The sequence below is a fragment of the Desmodus rotundus genome, chromosome 3 (genome assembly GCF_022682495.2).
Source record: "Desmodus rotundus isolate HL8 chromosome 3, HLdesRot8A.1, whole genome shotgun sequence".
Classification (NCBI taxonomy): Eukaryota; Metazoa; Chordata; class Mammalia; order Chiroptera; family Phyllostomidae; genus Desmodus; species Desmodus rotundus.
The window spans coordinates 81,500,077-81,521,835 of NC_071389.1; the positions used below are offsets into that span (position 1 = coordinate 81,500,077).

The 21,759-nt window shown below is 37.1% G+C and overlaps 1 protein-coding gene across 1 annotated transcript in view; it reads right to left on the reverse strand.

Moving 5' to 3' along the window:
* Positions 1–21,759, reverse strand: part of SMIM13 (small integral membrane protein 13) — a 25,081-nt gene continuing 3,322 nt past the window's right edge. The window contains exon 2 of the mRNA XM_024565581.3: positions 1–4,207. Coding sequence (XP_024421349.1) covers positions 4,020–4,207 — 188 coding nt within the window. The 3' untranslated portion in view covers positions 1–4,019. The remainder of the gene's footprint in view (positions 4,208–21,759) is intronic.

The following is a 21,759-nucleotide window of genomic DNA, read 5'->3' on the forward strand; positions in this document are numbered from 1 at the left end:
TCATGTTAATTTATTCTGTGCAGTTTAAAGTAAAAGTTAAAACATCATATAAACAAACCACAGAAAGTTTAGATATACTATTGACCAATTTTAAAACAAAAACAATGAATGATCACTTACACGCATTCCTCATCTCTAATTTTACATCTTATTATATAAAGATACAATTAACATACACAATTTTAATTCCTTATAAACCTATTTATCAAGCAGCAAGATGACAATGCATCATAGCACAGCACAGAATGTTTCCTTTAGAAACCACAGCAGCAGTATTTGGTGAGTGGTTATGCATAGAACTAACTTGGAGGGTCATGTTAAACATTGGTCATAAAACAGGCAGCATACATTAACAAATGGAAAATGTAACTTCTATTGAAATGTTACTCTTTATGCTTTAAGTTAAAAGCTATAAGATACTTTAAATGCAGATAATACAAGGTGTTTTAATTCTAGACACCGTAACAAAATACTATTCCATTAGCTGCTTGAGTCTGTAACCTTTGAGTACTATTCATGGCTTTTTAAAGTCAACTTCAAATATAAAAGTTTATCAGTTAAAATCTAAAGTTACATTGGTTACATATTACATTAAAACAAAACTCTTCAGAAAAACTGACTTCAAAAAATACTGTATTGACTTCAAATAATTTCAAAAAATGTTGCTCTTAAAAGTAAAAAAGCACTACTTTCAAATCACTTAACACATTTTGGTTTAAAATGCCATATTTATGAAACCATTATTTAATATTTTCCTAACTTGCAACAAAATAACAGTTTGAAGCTATTATTCCACCTAATAATATCTAAAGAAATGGGTCAGCACACCTGTGAATTGGCTATTCACCAAATAGCATACTTATGTTTCCACCATGAAAACAATACTACAAAATCCACTGGATGAATTCTATTTTTAACTTGATGTAAATATTAAAAATTTCATTTAACAGTGCTACACAAATATTTAGTGGTTTTTTCTTTTTTTGGCATTTAAATCAGAGCAATGCTACCAACACATTTGATAACAGCAATTTTCACAAGAGTTTCAGAGGCAAAGAGAAAGACTTAGGAATGGTTAGTCAGGAAGGAAATGAAACAACCTACCAGTCCTCAATTTTAGGATTACTCCTCAAAAATGGCATACTTCTATGGCATCATTGTTAATGAGCATTTGGACACGACTTATACTTGTGTGTGTTTTTAATGCTCAGAGCCTTCTAAGGTTTTTAATTAACCCCAGCCTAGTCCATCTCCTACTGAGAAACTGAAAATGCCCTTAATGATGTTCTGTTCAGTTACAAAAGCTCTAAAACAGAAAACAAAAACAGAAAACACAGAAACACTATATCACACAAATAATTCTGTGTTAGCAACTATTCTCTTGTCTTTGAAATATGTGCTATGGGGAGCATCTTGGGAGGAGTACAGAGTAAGAAAAAAGTATTAAACAAAAGAATTAGTTTACAGAATTTTCATATTGGCATCAGTGATTTCTTTTAACTCTCCTGAGTTAAAACATGGTAGGGTATGAGCTATTAATATGCTTTTGAGTATGTTTCCCAAATAAGTAAAGCAGAACATTTCTTAAAATTCTATTTAAGAAGACATCCTTGAAGCATAAATATTAATAAATAATATGAACACATGCACCTTTACATGGATTAATTTGTGGGTGGCGCTTATAGGTTTTTTGGGGATTACATCACCCATCATTCTTTAATACTGATATAATATGGAAGCTCTCCAGCTACCAAGGTTTGTCAGCAACTATTATTATCTAAACCTAAGATATCCATTATAAAGCAGAATCCACAGTTCAAAATACTAGACAATGAAAGATCTAATTTAATCCTCCCAGTACCAAGAAGCTTTTTAGGCTTATTTCCCCCCTAAATGACGATCATCTTAATGTGATATTTAGCTAGTAGGAAGCACTAAAATTAATGCTTGAAATTTGTGTCACTGTTTTTTTTAATCCCTACAAGTCACACAAGAATAGAAAATTGCATCCAATAAGGAAATGAAGACAGAAAGATTATGCCCCACTCTCAGCTGCTGGGGATTCCCTGTGGCAAATATTGAAAAGTAAAGTTATGCTCTGGAAAGTCCCCTTTTGTATACACAAAGGGCTATGACAGTAGAAGTGTGCATCAGGAGTACCACTTGGGGCAGAGCAAGTGAACTGTTAATTAAACAAAACTATCACCATAAAGTTTGAGGTACCAAACACAATTACACACCGTAGTAAAGGTGATATTCTGTGATGGCTAGTTCTTTAGAAACAAAGTTTAAAAACATAAAAATAACTTGAATGAATAAAATAAGCTGGCTTTGCAATTCACTCTTGTACAAAGTAGGTAACACTAAACAGGAAGGGTTTTTAATCCATATTATCTCTTCTCCAGTAAACACTCAGTCCAAAGTTCAGTGAAGACAAACATGGGAACCTGGCAAGAGTCATTTTACAGTGAAGCAGGCATTTCCACCCACTATTTTTCTCAATACCAGGTTTCTCTGAGATCTTGTCACTGAATTGCTGTTTGTGAGAAAGTATTTTCTCCACAACATGTGCCTTGAGTATGAAGTCCTCCCATACAAAAGGAGTAACTAATCCTACTCTTCCTAACATAGAAGACAGTTCTTAGATTCCTAAGTTACTAAAGTCTTGAGTAGGTTGCCAAAATACAAGTGTCTCGTAAAGAGTAAATATTTTAACAACTATAAGAGTAAGAATTAAGTTAGCAATAATTGCTATTCCAGGAAAAAATAAACTTACACACTACTTTTTAATCAATCTGATACCATATGTATCACTAAGAAAAAACACAGGCAATTAAATTATGACATAATGCTTTCATGTCATGTATAGTAGAATGTTTATATTTATTGAAACAGAGCTTTTCGAGTTAAACAGATTTTTATCATGTCAGTCTTGTGCATACATAAAGTGTTATAAAATCAACTGGTTAAGTTATAACTCTGACTGCCTATTCCGAGGCCCAACTCTGCTGAATCCCTTCTTAAATCAGTCATCAATACCTGCATTCTTCCCCACAACCGCACCCTTGGTATCAAGAGCACTGGTGATACATCATTTCTCAAAGGAGTGTTCTACCACTACCAGAAGGAACCTTTGGATGAAACAGTGTTTGACACCTTAACAACAGCCCCACTCAACACATGAATTGATCGCACTCATTGCTTTGAATTGTGTTTCATTTATTCCAAGTGTCTTGGCAATTTATCCCAACTTCAACTGCTTCACTTAGCGTGTGATAGGCAATTCTTTTGCATGTGTCTCAGTGACAAAACGTAGTACAGTTTTATCTACTTGTGGGTATCTTCCCTTCTTAGGGCCTGTAAAGAGCATTTTGTTGTTGCTTTACAATAAAATATGGAGTTGTGGTCATTCCTTCAGCAACAGGTATTTGCTTTGCTGCTCTGTTTCCATGCTTTTCTGCATACACAATAACTTTTTGTTTCAGTGCTGAAGCAAAGTGTGATCTTTTAGAAGACATTTTAAAATGCCAATTAAATCTGACATATTTCATATCAACAACACAGTGATGACACTATGACACGCTGTAAGTCCACACTCACACAAGCTAAGATAATTACATCAACTATCGCCCAGTTGACAGTAATGGTGAGTCACGTCCCAATTTCAATGTGTGGGGGGGAGAAAGTACATTATAGAACTAATAAAATACAGTTTTCAAGCCTGTAATATTTAACAGATTCACACAAGTGCAAAAAGAAAAATAAACCCAAGAGCCATTGTATATAAGTAAAATCTAGTAAAGCAAAAGATAATCTTTAAGATGAAATTTGCAAAGTCCGATTTGGTTTTAATTCCCTTTATTTTCATATGGCTTACATGTAAATCTTTTTTTCTGAATGGGACTTGAAATCCAAGAACAAATGTCCTTCGATATTTTAGCAACTGCAAAGCCAAGTCATTAAAGACAGAGGCTCCGGACTGCCTTTCATCTTTCACTAACACAGGATGACAGTTGAGGTCAGTGGCCTTCATCAGCAGGTGCCCTCCTTTGGCGAGCAGATCTGATCCTGTGCGGAGACACTGAAGCATCCTCTTCTGCTTCAGACCCTGAAGGCTCATGATCTCCTTCCTGGGATCCTGTGTCTCCCACCAGTTCCCGCAGAAACTTGAATTTTGATAAAAAAAGGTGCCATACAAAATACCAACCTGAAGAGAGACAAAAGCATTACGAATAATTATTACACACAATGTTATCAGTTGACAATATTCCAGTTCACTCCTGGGAGTATATTACAGCACAATATGTATAATATAAATAAATATATATGTGATTTCAAATATACACTTATATAACAAATACTAAGCATTTACTATGGACTATGGACAAGGCATAAGGACAAACTCTAGATTTATAAAGGCATGGAAAAAACAGTTTCTGCCTTTGCAGAATATAGAATCCAAGCTTGGTGCATCTACATTAAAATTACAATGAGTTATGACACCTAAGTAAAATTATTTATTATACGTATTAAAATCAATTTTTTTAAGAGAGAGGGGAAGGGAGGGAGAAAGGGAGAGAAACATCAATGGGTTGCTTCTCGTATACATCCTGTCGGGTGACTGAACCCACAACCTGTGCCGTGCCTTGACCGGAAACTGAACCAGCTATCTTTCACTTCGCAGGGCAATGACCAGCCAACTGCGCCACACTGATCAGGGCTAAAATCAAAAGTCTGAGAGCATTTTTCTTGAGGAAGAAGAATCCCTTTACTATTTACTTGGAAATTCATACTATAATACTAATATTTACTAAAAGCAAGTTTTCTTCAGTAAGAACACAAAACACATTAAATGGCAAGAATCAACTGCTCTATGGTGAAAACTTCTCATTAGGATCAAGCTACTCACAAGTTCCTAGAAAAAACAAATTCTCACAGAAAATTAATATATTTTCTTTAATTACATGATGAAAGAATAAAGCCAGAGCACTAGTACCTTAAGTTCAAGATTCTAAAAATATAGTATTTTCATGTCAACATTATCAAAAAGTTTGAATAACTCTCCTTAAAAAAATTACTCATCAAATTTTGCTTGTTTTTGCAGAATTTTACAAAACTTTAGAAGCCTGTTAGTAAGAGAAAACAACAAAGGAGCACACTGGCTAAAACCTGAACTGGTTGCTCTGATGTTAAGAGCATAAATTAAATAAAATTAACCATTGTAACAAACTTTTTCACGTTAGCATGCTTTCTTTAAAGTCTCTAATTTCATAGAAAAGCAATAGACCACAACATATTCTGATAACTGGCATTTTATAAAAATAAAATCCAAACAACTTTTCTAACTCCAGCATTGTAACAACCTAGGATGAATGGCCAACTTTAAGGAAGTTTCTAATTTTACTTGTTTGTTCTTACAGTTTCTGAAAAAAATAAAAGACTAACAAACTCCTTGGTACTAAAAGACTAACTTGAGACTAATTTAACCCATTTCTCAAGCTTTTGCATTCCTTTAAGCTTTCATGCTAACTGAACCATACCACAAATATATGTATTTTGGTCAACTAACTACATGCCTGAGTAAGGCACCTAACTTTGTAAAATAGTAAGTATTTTAATGATATTCCAAACTAGCATGCTCTCTCTTCACCCAAAATTCTTCATAAAAATAGGCACAGCGTTAGTGGAAAGAACACGGGAGAAGGAGTCAGTAGTCTCAGTTCTGACAGTAGATTTAAACAACTATTGTGAGGAAAAACTGAAATGGTATGGAAAGGGCTAAGGTGCCTGGCATTTGTAAATGCTCAGTGGACATGGGCTTTGGTTGACCCCGGGGCAGTGGGATGAACTTTGTTGTTAATTAACTTTTTTAAAAAATTGAGATACAACTCAAAACCATAAAATATGCCCTTTTAAAGTGTATAATTCAGTGAGTTTTAGTATATTCACAAGGTAGTACAACCATCACCGTTTTCTAACTCCATGAGCAGTCATTCCCTACTTCCTCCTTCCCCCAGCCCCTGACAACCACTAGTCTACTTTTCTATCTCTATGGATTTGCCTACAGTGAGCAAGCCCCATACAAGCATACTTTTTACTCTATTGTGCTTTGCAGATGTTACATTTTTTACAAATTAAAGGTGTGTGGCAACCCTGCACCAAGCAAGTTTATTGGTACCATTTTCTAACACCATTTGCTCACTTCATGTCTCCATGTCATATTTTGATAATTCTCACAATATTTTAGGCTAATGCTTATTATGGTTATCTGTGATCAAGTGATCATTGATGTACTATTGTAATTGTTTTGGGGAGTCACAAACTATGCCTATATAAGATGACAAATTTAATCGATAAATTTCAATTTCTCACTGCTCCACCAATCAGCTGTTTCCCCATCTCCCTTTTCTCAGGCCTCCCTATTTGCTGAGACACAACAATACTTAAATCAGGCTAATTAATAACCCTACAATAGCCTGTAAGTATTCAAGTGAAAGGAAGAACAGCATATCTCTCACTTTATTTTTAATTGATTGATTTTAATGAGAGGGGAGAGAGAGAGAGAGAGAGAGAGAGAGAGAAACATTGATTTGTTGCTCCTCTCTTATTTATGCATTCATTGGTTGATTCTTGTATGTTCCCTGAGACTGGGGATCAGAACCACAACCTTGGCATATCAAGACAACACTCTATAACCAACTCAGCCAGTGCCATATCCCTCATTTTATATCAGAAGCTAAAAGTGATCAAGCTTAGTGAGGAAGACATGTCAAAAGCCTACACAGGCCAAAAGCTATGCCTATTGTGCCAGATAGCCAAGTTGTAAATGCAAAGAAAGTTCGTGAAGGAAAGTACAAGTGCTACCCCACTGAACACACAAGTAAGAAACCGTAACAGCCTTATTACTGATATAGAGAATGTTTTAGTGGTCTGGATGGAAGATCAAACCAGACACAACATTCTCTTAAGTTGAAGCCTAAATCCAGAGCAAAGCCCTAACCTCAATTCTTTGAAGGCTGAGAGAGGTTATCTGCAGAAGAAAAGCAGAGGCTAGCAGAGGTTGGTTCATGAAAAGAAGTTGTCTCCACAACATAAAATGTGAAGCAGCAAGTGCTGATATAGAAGCTGTAGTAAGTTATCCACATCTATCTAAGCAACTAATGAAGGTGACTACACTAAACAACAGATTTCCAGCGTAGACAAACAGCCTTATATTGGAAGAAGATGCCATCTGGGACTTTCAGAGCTAGTAAGAAGTCAATGCCTGGCTTCAAAGCTTCAAAGGACAGGCTGATTCTCTTGCTATGGGCTAATGCAACTGATGACTTCAAGCTGAAACCAATGCTCATTTAGCATTCCGAAAATTCTAGGGCCTTTAACAATATGCTAAATCTTACTCTGCCTGTGCTCTATAAATGGACAACAAAGTCTGAATGATGGCATATCTGTTTACAACATGGTTTACCAAATATTTCAAGCCCACTGTTGAGACCTACTTCTCAGAAAAAAAGATTCCTTTTTAAATATTACTGCTCATTGACAACGCACTGGTCACTGGTCAACCAAGAGCTCTGAAGGAGATATGCAAGATTAATGTTGTTTTGCCTGCTAACATTTACAAACATTCTGCAGCCCATGGATCCAGGAGTAATTTTGCCTTTCAAATCTTATATTAGTTAAGAAATAGATTTCATAAGGCTATAGCTGCCATGGATGGTGATTCTGTGATGGATCTGGGCAAAGTAAATCGAAAACCTTCTGGAAAGGATTCACTATTCTAGATGCCATTAAGAACATTTGTGATTCACGGGAAGAGGGCAAAATATCAACATTACCAGGAGTTTGGAAGAAGTTGATTTCAACCCTCATGGATGACTTTGAGGGGTTCAAAATTTCAGTGGAGGAAGTAACTGCAGATGTGGTGGAAACAGCAAGAGAACTAGAATTAGAAGCAGAACTTGCAGATGTGATTAATTGATGCAATCTCAGGGTAAAACTTTAACAGATGAGGAATTACTTTATGGATAAGCAAAGAAAGTGGTTTCTTGAGATGAAATCTGTTCCTGGTGAAGACGCTGTGATGATTGTTGAAAAGATAACAAAGAATGTAGAATATCACATGAACTTAATTGATAAAGCAGCAGCAGATCTGAGAGGATTGACTTCCATTTTGAAAGTTCTGCTATAAAAAGCTATCAAACAGCATCAGATGCGACAAAGAAATTGTACGTGATAAGAGGAATCAATTGATGTGGCAAATTTTATTGTTATCTTAAGAAATTGCCACAGCTGTGGCCACGTGGCTCAGTTGGTTGGAGTGTCGTTCCTTGCACTGCAAGGTTGAGGGTAGATTCCTGGTCAGGGCACACACCAGGTTGCAGCTTCGATCCCTGGTCGGGGAGCACACGGGAGGCAGCGGATTGATGTTTCTCTCAATCAGTGTGTGTGTGTGTGTGTGTGTGTGTCTCTCAGAAACATGTCCTTAGGTGAGGATTAACAAAAAAAAAAAAAAAGGAACAATATTGTCACAGCCACCCCAACCTTCAGTAACCTCTACCCTGTCACTCAGCAGCCTCAGATGATGGTTAGCATTTCTTAGCAATGAAGTATTTTTCAATTAAGATATATACATTGTTTTATTAGACATAATGCTATTATATACATAATAGACTACAGTACACTATAAATATAACTTTTATATGCACTGGAAAACCAAAAAATTTGTGTCACTTGCTTTAAAAGTGCAATGTTCACTTTAATGCAGTGGTCCGAAATCAAACCTGTTACCTCTGATGTATGCCTGTAAATGAAATCACAATATATAGTATTTTGTGTCTGGCTTCTTTCACTTAGTATATTATCTTCAAGGTTCTTCATCCACGTTGTCACATGTATTGCTTCATTCCTTTTTAGTATAACATTCCACTGAATAATATTCCACTGTATGGAAAAAATCACATTTTGTTTAAACTTTCACCAATTAATGAACATGTGGCTAGCCTCTACTTGTTGGCTATTATAAAAAGCAAAATTTCCACTTTTTTTGGCTGCAATGACCATTTGTGTAAAAGTTCTTACGTGGACATGTTTTCACTTCTTTTTGGTATACAACTATGAGGAGAACTGCCAGGTCATATGGTAATTTTATGCTTAACCATTTGTGAAACTGCTATTTTTCAGGCAGATGCACCATTTTACATTCCTACCAGCCAAAAAAAAAAAGTAAGAAAAAAAAGTTCCAATTTCTGTACACCCTCCCCAAGACTTTTTATTGTCCATCTTTTTTGTTATAGTCACCCCAGTGGATATAAATTGTTTATCACTGTGGCTTTTATTTGCATTTCCCTAATGACTAAAGATTTGAACATCTTTTCATGTGTTTATTGGCCGTTTATCTTCTTTGGAGAAATGTCTTCAATTACTTTGCCAGTTTTTAAAATCCATTCTACTCCATCTATCTGTATGTCTACCCTTATTAAGATGGTGTCAGTACCACGCCATCTTAATTACAATAGCTTTGTATTAACTTTTAAAATTGAGGATAAGTCTATTAACTTTGTTCTTTCAACACTGTTTTTGGCTATTCTGAGTCTTTTTCATTTCCATGTGACTTTTAGAATTGTGTTGTCAATTTCTACAAAAAAAGGCAGCAAAAATTTTGAAAGGAATTGCACTGAATCTATATACACTATATTTTTAATACTTCTTTATACTTAAGAATATTTTCCATAATGGACACATTTTTTAAAAATATTTTATTTATTTGTTTTTAGAGAGAGGGTAAGGAAAGGAGAAAGAGGGGGAGAGAAACATAGATTAGGTTGCCTCTCACATGCCCCTAGTCAGGGACCTGGTTTACAATTCAAGCATGTGCCTTGACTGGGAACCAAACTGGTGACCTTTCACTTTGTAGGACAACACCCAACCCACTGAGCCACACTGGTCAGGGCTAGACACATGTGGTTTTGATAATCAGGTAATTCAGTAGAAAAACAAATCAGAAACAAGTAAGTAAATCATAAATACTCTGTCGATTTATATGCTTTAAATAGTCCAATGCCAGCAAGTGGCTTAAATTAATAAAGCCAATTGATTTCAACACGTACTAAGGAAAACCCTTAACTCTTAGGTTAGTTTTGAGAACCTAATCTAAATGTTAAAATAATTCATTTGCCCAAGGTACTATGCTAAATAGAAATCATGAAAGTGAATTTACCACAAGGGAAATTATAGTCAAGCTCAAAGATGAGAACCTCATAAAGATCAAAGATTCCAAAAGTGGCTACAAGGCACAAAATGACCACAAAGAAAAGTAAGGGAGGTTAACGAAGGTCTTTTGGCTGAAAAGAAGCCATGGTGAAGGGCTGTCACCACTGGAGTTCCCACCATGAAATAACAGTTTTGGTAAGATTAAGACAAAGCAAAGTCTCTTACAGTGGAAATCTATAAAATAAGGAACTGGGAATGATCGCAGCAGTAAGTTTTAGGAGAAATAAGAGCATTCAGCCATATCACAAACTCTCCCAATTTTAATAAAACATGAAAAAAATTTAATCACTGCAGCAAGCAAACAATGTAAGGAATTAATAGAAAAGTAGAAATTCAGAGCATTGTGGCCAACTGGAGAAACTCCAGAGTGTGGAGCAGCAAGTTAAGGCCACTACCTCCACCACCAGCTAAACCACTCAACTCCACACCTCTTAATGTTTACCCCTAATTATGGAGGTAAGAAAACTTGAAAAGTATGCTTACTTGTCCTTATTTTCCCTGGGTGTAAGGTGTGTGAAGTTGAAAGTGGAGGTGGTGTGTGTCTGTAGTAACAATGTTTCTCACAAAAAATCATGAGATAGAGAATGTCCCTAATATAAACATGGAGTTCATCTACTTGGTGGTCAAAAAGAACAAATACCCACTGTGCTTGGTTTTTACAATGGCTACTGTAATGATGGGGGGAGGGGAATGGAATGTTAAGAAAGAAATTGTAGTGTTGGTAAGACCTGCTACAATGTTTATTACATCGAAAAAAGTTCAACAAGCTGTCCTCTAAGTAAAATGACTAAGTTCTTACATAGCTATAATTTGGGGAGAGAGAGATGGGAGGAGGATGTGGGGGAGGGGAATTTCCATATCACAGTACCTAGAATCAGTAAAATCTAATGCTTCTATAACAGACTATTTACCAGAGAGTGTTGACTCTGACCAAGGGATGATGCTAAAAATTCCAGGAAGTTTGAATGGAAAAATTATACACTACATATATACAGGGTGGGGCAAAAGTAGGTTTATAGTTGTGAGTACGTGAAACACAAAGTTTATTCTTGTATTGTTTACTCAAGACTGCCTCAGGCTTATTATCCCAGTCCATCTGTCTCCCTCTCTCTTTCTCAAATTAATGGACATGTGCCCTGGAGGATGCTGGAGCACTAACCCATACACCATCGCGGGTTCGATTCCCAGTCAGGGCACATACCCAGGTTGCGGGTTTGGTTGGGGTGCATGTGGGAGGCAACCAATGGATGTTTCTCTCTCTCTCCCTTCCTCTTGCTCTAAAAGCAATAAAAAGATGTCCTCAGGTGAGGATAAAAATAAAATCAATGGACTCGTCATGTGCTTGGATGTGGAAAAACAAACAAACAAAAAACCTTCCCCAGAAGAGAAGTCCTGGCCCAGATTAATTCTACCAAACAGTTAAGAAAGTATACAAACTGTGGCAGACATCTCCATAACCTCAATGAGCCAAGCCTTTGTATAAACCTTGTGTGATCTGTACCCTTGAGTATGAGCAGAACCTATGACCTACTTCCAACAAATAGAGGTAAAAAGATTATTCCCTTTAGTAGGTTATGTTATATGGTAAAGGTAAAGGTATTTTGTAAAAGGTCTCAATCAGTTGATTCTGAGTTACTCAAAAGGGAAATTATCCTAGGTGAGCCTACTCAATTAATTAAGTGAAAGTCTTCAAAAGAGAGTAGGCCCTTTCCTCGTGTCAGAGATTCTCCTGCTGGCTTAAGAAGCAGGTCACCAAGAGTTCTACAGTCACAAGAAACTGCATGCTGCCAACCACAACATGAGCCAGGCCAACACCCTGACTGCAGATTTATGAGGTGGAGGGAGGACCCAGGTGAGCCATACTCCTGACCCACACTCCTGACCCACAGAAACTGTCAACTAATAACTGTATGTTGTTTCAGGCTGCTAAGTTTGCGACAATTTGTTAGGCAGCAATAGAAAAGTAGTATACCAATTCTATGCAAACTCTTCCAAAAAATAAAATTTGATGAGGTCTGTATGATCCTTAAAACAAAACCAGACAAAGGCATTTAAAAAAAACTACAAATATTCCTTGTGAATGTAAATAGAAAACCCTTTAAAATTTAGTAAATCAAATTCTGCAATATATGAAGATGATAATAAATCATGAACAAAGGGGTTTTATCTAAGAAATGTAGGGTTGCTTTAACATTCAAAATTAAGGTGATTCATCATATTTAACAGACTAAGAAAAACCACAAGGCCCCATTCACCACGTGAGGACCCAGGCTCTCACCAGGATACACCATAGTGGCGCCTTGATCTTAGACTTCCTGGCCTCCAGAGTATAAAGAAATATATTTCTGTTGTTTATAAACTTAAATAAATAAAATTAATTGATAGAGAAAAATCACACGATCATCTCAACAGATACAGAAAAAGCATCTAAAAAAAAATCAAAAAAATCCAACATCCATTTCTGATATTTAAAGAAGTCTCAGCAAAGTAGTAATGGAAGGAAACTTTTCTTCTACAATCTGGTAAAGAATATCTACAAAAAAAAACCAAAAAAACCCTAAGTTATTATTTTACTTAATGGTGAAAGACTACATGTTTCTCTCCAAAAGATCAGGGAAGAAAGTCTGCTTTCACCCCTATGGACTGTGAGAAGAAAGACACCTACTAATACCTACTAAGAAGGGCTCCTGATGGCTAATGGTCTCAATTTAAAAAACTGCCTAGCAGCTCTTTCTACTCAGGGGCCTCTCATGCAAATCACACTTCAGGTGCACAGAACTACCTCCCCACATTGTGCTCCTGTCGTCTGAGCCAGCCCCTATAAAGGAGTTTCAGGAACTGTATTTCAACCAACAGAACTGAGTCTTTCCCTGTCCAATCAGAGTGGCACAGCTATACCCTCCCCACCACTAGCATCTTCACTGAACAATGAGATCAACTCATTCTGACAAATCAGGACAGTGCCTTTTGGACCATTGGAACTGTAAGGATTTGAAGTCCTCATTTGCATGGGGAAACACAAATTAGGTACCAGGGGCAGGGACTTGTCTCTATAAGTCAGCTCCCTTCTGGCTCCAAGAGCACACTGCCTTTCCCTTTCTACCAAGGACTGAAGATTGTATTTTCTGATGTCTCACCAGACCTGACCCACCCAGGGCAAAATGGAGCAGTCTGGACCAAAGCAGATGGAGCAGACTAGAACAGAGCTGTCTAGCCAGACAGGGACTTCGACCCAGGACCACCTCACAGCCATGTTGTTCCACAGCCACACCGCTTCATAATTAAACTGTAACACTCTTGGGCTGTTCCACAGCTGTGCTGAATCAAAATGGAGTTGTTTGCACTGAATAAAGTTTCCTTCTACACAGTACCTTCAAGTGGGGATTCCTGCTGGCATTGAATTTGTGCTAAGGACCATCAGTTAACAACCCTTTCTTTCAAAACTATCCTGGAGGTATAATGCAGCAAAAACTAAAAGACTGAAAAGAATAGGTAAAACAATCTTTATCTGCAGTTCGCATGAGCCTCTGGGTAAAAATCCTGTGGAACTTACAAAACAACAACAAAAAAAACCAAAGAAGAAATCCTCTCCGCCTCCATTCCCCAATCTTACTAGAACAGTGAAATTGGGCAAACTTGCAGGATATAAAGGCAATATGCAAATAAATGAATGCATGACTGATGATGTGAATTAGCAGTTTTGCCAAATATACTGTCAATAGACAAAAATCCTTTGTTTCCATATATTAGTGGCAAATATTAAAAGAATACCATTTGCAACAGCATCAAAAATATGAAACCTTTATAGTTAAATTAGACTAAACTAGTGGAAGAACTAAATTACATATCAAAATATGCAAAATGTTGCTAAGAGATATTAAAGTCCTTAAAAAATGGAGATATAATATGGTCATGGACCCCAACATTAACAAGTTAATTCTCTTCAACTTGACCTACAGGGTCAATGTCAATTTTGACAAGCTGATTCTGAAGCTTACAAGGAAATACAAAGAACCTAAAATAGCTGAAACATTTTGAAAAGAATAACATTGCATAAATTACACAGTTGGCATAAGAATAGACATAAATGGGTCAATGGAATAGAATAGTCCAGAAATAAACCTATACATTTAGGTTTATTTTCAACAATTGCCTTTTCAATAAATGATGCTAAAACAGTTGGATATCATTACGTGTAAAAAAAAATCTTTACCTTAAAAATCTTTTGTGTATGGTAACTCAAACAATACACAAAAATTACCTCAAAGTAGATCACAGACCTACAGGCAAAATCTAAAATACAAAACTCCTAAAAAAAATTGTAGAAGAAGAATCTTGTGACCTTGGGTAAGTAATTATTTCTTAGATATGACTCAAAAAGCAATAAATACAAAAGAAAAAAATTGATAAATGGGATTTAATTAACATGAAAAATTGACTTTCTAAGTTTTTAAAAATAAAAAGGCAAGATGCATATTTAAAGGAAAACATTACAAACATGTATCTAATAAGGTTGTCTTCAAAATACACAAAGATTTACAACTTTGATAATACAAAGACAATGCAATTTTTTTCAATGGGCAAAACAGTCTGAACAGTTTACCAAATGGCTGTTGGCAATGCAAAATGTTTGTCAGTTTCTTATAAAGTTACCCAAGAGAAATGAAAATAATCCTAATATCCATTGATAAGTAAATGGGTAAACAAACTGTGGTATCGAGACAGGATAGTAAGAAGCTAGGAAAATTCCCTGGCAAGTGGAATAGGGAAACTGAGACATAGTTAAACAAGAAGTTTGCAGCCATCTAGAAAATCCTATCTACTGTAACCAAGGGCACTTAAGAGTAAATGGTTTGCACCTCTCCTCACCAACCACAACACCCTACTGAGAGAAAAATAGAAATCCAATTAGTGCCATCTGCCAACCACACCCAAGGACAGATGAAATTATGGAAATAAAGTCTCATTTTGGGACACCAGCATAAAGCTGATATTCTATTGAGATCCTTCCTTAAGACCTCCCCTAGACTCCCAGGCTTTAAAACCCCCCCAAACTAGGGTCCCCAGACACATCCTCCCAGGAGCATGCCTGCATCTTTCCTTTCCCGGTCATCTTCCCCCACAGACATGCATCTCCTAAACTCTAAGGAACCCCAGAGGCTCGCAACCAGGGCAGCAATGGGCCCAGGCAGTTCATCCCAAGTGAACTCTCTGTACCTGTCTCCAAGGCCCCTTTTTTCTGACTCCCCAGTGAGCCAAACCAGCACCGCCAGGGCTCATCATTTCTTTCCTATAACATTACCAGAGAGCCAAGGCAGCCCCGCTTAGACTCTCCTCTTGCTTCCAATATCCTAAGCCCTTCCTTGTTTCACTGTCCCCAGCTTTAATAAACGTCCTCTAAAAATCACCTAGGCTCATGTAGTAAAATCTTTCCTGCATCAAGTCAAGAACCCACACACTACCAGCAGACCAGCTCAGGGCCAGGTCCCCTTTCTGGTAACATTTTATCCATAACAATGGAATATTACCCAGCAAAAAGAAAATGAATCACTGATGTATACAACATAGATGGATTTCAAAAGCACTATGCTAAGTGAAAGAAGTCAAATACAAAAGTATGTCACATGATTCTACTTATAATAAATTCTAGAAAAGGCAAAATGGTCATGGAAAGCAGTTCAGTTTTTGCCAGGGGCTTGAGAACTGACTACGAAGGGACATGAGAGAACTTTCTGTAGTGATGAAAATGTTCTGTATCCAGATTGTGATGGTGCTCACACTCCTGTATACATTTGCTAAAAATCAAATTGTGTTTAAATTTCTGTTCACACTTTTCAGTGATCAATACATTTTATTTTACTCAACCATTGTTTTGAAATGTATATTATTCTAAGTAAAACCATGTTAAACTAAGGATATTCAAATTCCTAAAACCAGATTTAATCTTTGAAAATTCATTTTTCAAACATTACTTTATTCACCTGTACCTAAATATGAGATAGATAAGCAGAAATACAGTATATCACCAAATTTCCCATATTTGATTACTTACAAAATCACCTACTGGCATAAACTCTGCAGGTGATGCATATAGTACCACAATCTGGATGCCTCCCGCTCCAATCTATAAACTCCATCCTAGCCAGTTCTTCTTCAAGAGCTGGAAATTCCTTCATTTACTCATTCATTCAAATATTCATCGAGCACCTATCATTTCCAAACACCATTCTCACTGCAACATATTTCCCCAATGATAAAAACTATAGAAAAAAATAAAGCAGAGTAAGCAGAAGGGGGCATTTGTGAGGGAAGCTGATATCTCAGAGAGGGTAGAGAGGCCTCATTGACAACCAGAATGACAAAGCTGCCATTTACTGAGATGGTGAAGGCCACAAGAAAAGCAAGACCAAGAATGTGGTTTTAGATATGCTAAATTTGAGGTGTTCAAAATACTCAACATTTAAGAGTTTTTATAATCCAATCTCCAGGCCTCCACCCTCCTTGGAGGTCAGGCAGTGGAGCTAAAACTTCCCGTTATCTCATCTTGTTTGGATTTTTAATGATCAACCCCTATCCTGAAACTATCTAGAAGCCCCACCCTGAGACATCTCTCATTAGCATAAACTCCAGCCCGGTCCAAAAGGACCTGCTATGAATAACAAAAGATGGTCCTATTCAGGAAATTCCAAGGGTTTGGGGAGCTCTGTGCCAGGAAGCAGGAACACCAAATATATATATTTTTTATCCCATGGAGGTGAACTCAGTGCTTGCTGATCACTCTTGGAGACATGGGCAAAGAAAAAGCCTATTTCTGTTTGAAAGGAAGATGATAAAAGGGAGCGAGCATACACATACAAGTTGACGAATTCCATGTAAAAGTACAGTGTACCTACATTAGTGAACCTGTTCTTACAGTTTTGTACTTAATTGTTGAAAGTAGTGACTATGCTGTATCCTCTTCCAGAACTTGTCATTTAGTAGTAGAATATGTTAGAACTATACTTACAAGACACGCTCAAAATATTTGGGAGATGAATGGGTATATGCCCTGAGCAAGAGATTGGTAATGAATGAGGAAGGTAAAATATCGCCTAAGGCTTTTTGTGCATAAACCAAGAACAAGGAGTTATTTTAGGAAAAGATTCTGAGCTTTAAAAAAACACCAGAAGAAGGAGAAGAATCATGCATGTGAAACTGGCACTCAGAAGCCCAGACTCTACTACAGTTAACCAGGCAATGGAGTATAAAGGTCTGCAAGGGAAGAGATGCCTTACTAACTTTTGGACACCCTTGACCACCACCACAGCACCTAAATGTAAGAGTTAATTTAGTGTTTTATTGAACTCTTACACAAGGCAACTCCATCACAAGACAACGCTGGTTTGTACCACACTTAAAACTTACATGTAATGGGAATTTAATTTAACAATTAATACAAGAATCTTTCTTCATTCTTTATGAAAATACATGAAGGCCTATTACACACAAAACAGTACCCTAGGATCCTGGGATAGAGCAATGAACAAGCAAAACGAGGTCCTGCCTTCATGGAGCTTACACTCTCACTAGGGAAACAGACACATGAAATAGCTTATTTCGGAGAGTGCTGAACTACGGTTAAAGGACATAGAGTGACTGGATGGACTACCTAGGTGGTTAGTTGATGTGAAAACCTGGAGAGAGAAACAAGGAAGACTGAGGAAAGTACAAGCCTGGCCTGTTGGTGGAATGTTGAGAGTAGTAGGGAGGAGAGTAGCGGAGGAGCTACTCACCCAGATCCTTGAGCTGTATTCCGAGAGAAACGGAAAACCATCGGATAATAGGTTTTAAAGAAGGAGTTGAGTCAGGATAGCAAGGAGCTAGGAAAATTCCTTGGCAAGTGGAATAGGGAAACTGAGACATAGTTAAAAGGCCGAGCAGTTTGCAGCCATCTAGTAAGTCCTATCTTCCCTAATCAAGGGTGCTAAAGAGTAAGTGGCTTACATTTCTCCTCCCAACCAGAGGGCAAATAGTTTAAATCACCCTACTCAGGGAGACAGAAAGCAGAAATCCAATTAGTACCATTTGCCAACCACACCCAAGGACAGATGAAGCTAAGGGAATAAATTTTATTTTGGCACATCAGCATAAAGCTGATGAATATTCTGTTGAGATCCTCCCCTAAACTCTCATCCTATACAACCCTCAGGACTAAGGACCCAGTGCACACGCTGCCTTTCCCTTCTCCCTCTTCTTCCCCCACAGGCATGCATCTCCTAAATTCTAAGGGTCCCCAGGAGACTGTCAACCAGGGGAGCAATGGGCAGCAGCAGCTTGTGCTTGGGCTAACAACCTTAACCTGTCTCCAAGGCCCCCTTTCATTTGACTTTCCAGTGAGCTGACAGCAGCCCTGCCTAATCTCTCCCCTGCTGTTTCATCTGTCCTAAGCCCTTCCTTGTTTCACTGTCCCCAGCTTTAATAAATGTACTCTTAAGAACCCACATACTACAGGATGGCCCAGGGTGGTAACTGATCTAGCAAAGCAAAAGAAACAAAAATCTGGATGGCAGGAGAGGGGGATACTAATTGGAGCCAAAATTCAATCAAGAACCAAACAAAAGATCAAGACTTGAGATGGGAAGAGCTGAGGGGAAGGAAGAAAAAAGGATGGGACTTAAGTCCATTTATAGAACTGTCATGTAAGTAGCCAAGTTTACAACACCCAATAGGGTAGTGAGGGTGTTCACTCTCCAGAGAGGAATACCCACAGAGAAATAGACCTCCAGACACTTAAAACTGGAGATTCCTCTAAAGAAGAAGCCCAATCACCCTGCAATGAGCCCAGAGCTGACACTGAAAATTTACCACCAAAGCAAACAAGCAAAAACCAAAAACAAAAACACAAAATACACAGAAGAAACAAAGGCAATGAAGAGGAAAGACAAACACTATTAAAAACAACAAAACCATTATAACTACTATGCTTATAGTGATAAGATGCTACACACATGAAGCAAGATCAGCTGCTATACAAGGAGAGTAATCAGAAAACAAGAAAACTAAAAATTGGACAGCTAAAATAAAAACCTACGAGGTAGAAAATAAACCCCAAACATCTCCCCCCAAAAAAGGGAGAGGAAGAAGGTAAGACAAAAATATAAAACCTAAAAAGATAAAATTAAAGAATCAGCCCATAAGGTCCAACACCCAACTAACAGAAGTTTCAGAAAGAATGAAGGAAACAGAGGCAAAAAATTGTCAAAAATATAATAGAAAATGTTCCCAGAAACGCAGACTAAAACCCGAACCAAAGGACCCAGAAAAATGAAAAACCATACCAAGGTATATCATTACGATGTTTCAGAATACCAATAATTATAAAAAGACATTTTTAGGCAGGCATTAGCTCAAGAAATTATTTTCTACTCATTCTTCTTAGAAAGCTACTAAAGAAATGTGCTCCAACAAAACAAGAGTGAAAACCGAGAAAGATGGTGACATGAGATACGGAAAACAGTTTCCAGCAGAAAGTGTAAAGGGTAGGCTGAGAATAAAAGCTGTTGAGAAGAAAGGAGGCTTTGCGACTGAGTTGGGAAGGTGAGGGGTTGGGGAGGAAAGAACAATTTCCTTGAACACATGGCATATATTTCTGATAGGTGTATGTGTGTGAGATTTGGAACATGGGAGAGGGAGACAAATAATGTATACATACAAAACAGTAATACTATGTCAATTAAAAATGCAATTATTAACCTCAAAAAAATGGAGAACCATATAAGAAAGGAAGTATAGTCATATCACACTATTGACCAGCAGGGACTATTTATACAGCCAAAATATAAACCTTGACTATCGATAGCCCAAAATTATCATTATTAATGGCAAGCAGGGAAAGAAATGGGGCCTTTACCATGGTTAGTAAATAATGTGTAAAACTGCAAAAGTCAAGAAATAGCTATGAACAAATTATTTAGGAACATGGAAGCAAATAACTAAGGGAAATAATAAAATTAAAAATCGAGGGGAACTCCTTTTTTAAAAGTCTTTTAGTACCACTGGCTTTGAAATTTTCTTTTGTTAATAACTTTTGAAAAAACATTTTCTGAATAAAAAATGTCTGACTACTATGTGAAAAGTAGATTATAAAGAAAAGAGGAAATGGAAAAACACTATAGTTAGGAAACTGAGGCAAGCCATAAATGAAAATGTTAGACATGGAGAAGAAAATGTATTTTAGATTTTTTAAAGAGATAAAGTTGGGCCTGGCTGGTGTAGCTCAGTGGATTGAGTGCCGGCCTGCAAACCGAAGGGTCACTGGTTCGATTCCCAGTCAGGGCACATGTCTGGGTTGCGTCGAAGGCCAGGTCCCCCAGCAGGGGACGCACCAGAGGCAACCACACATTGATGTTTCTCTCCCTCTCTCCCCCTCTTTCTAAAAATAAATAAATAAACAAACAAACCTTTAAAAAAAAGATAGAGATAAAGTTGGACTTCCAGACAGAGTGGCTATTTGTAAGGGGAGATGGATGGAGAGCAAAGCAAAGGGCAAAACCGAGGATGACACCCAAGGTCTTCACTGCTGGTAACATTTGAGATGGAAAGGGAGAGTCAACTGCTGGAAATCAAGAGGGCTTGTTTAGATGTACAGATGCTCCTTGATTTACGATGGGGTCACCTCCCAAAAAACCCATTGTAAATTAACAATCTCATAACTCACAAATGCATTTAATTAACTTAACCTACTGAACAGCATAGCTTAGCCTGGCCTATCTTAAATGTGCTCAAGAGTAATTGCCTTCTTCTTCTTCTCACTAGCAGCAGGACACACAGATGGAAGTTTTGTACACAGGATGAGATGCCAAGCCACAATATCCAAAAACGCAACACAGAACTCTTGTGGAGTATCAGTGGTTTACCCTTGTGATCAGTTGTTTACCCTCATGATCTTGTGGCTTACTGGCAGCTGCAGCCTGCTGTGCTGCCCAACTTCACAAGAGTATACAACTGCATATTGCTAGCACAGGAGAAGATCAAAATTCAAAATCCGAAGTACAGTCTCTATTGAATATATATTGCTTTCACATCATTGTAAATGCAAAAAGTCAAAAAATCCTAAATCAAACCACTGTTCTCTGAAGATGGAGACCATCTTCATTAAGTATGAGATACTTATTAGATCTCCAAGTACAGTTATTAAGAAAAAAATTTCTGATGCATGTGCCTGAGATGGAGGAGAGAATTGAAAGCTGAAGATACCAATTTTAGTCCTTAGTTAGTTATTATTTAAATCTCTATGAATAATATATCATACAGGTAGAGCCCAAAAGGAAACAAATTGAAAATAGAAGTATATATTTGTATTAGAGCACAGTATATTATAAAAATATAATAGAAAATAGCATGTATTTCATGGGGTAAGGACAAGTACTACTAGTCCATAGAATTTTTATTTCATAGAGAGATGACAGGTAAATAGATGTATATATAAACTGATTGATTTATGTAATTTAT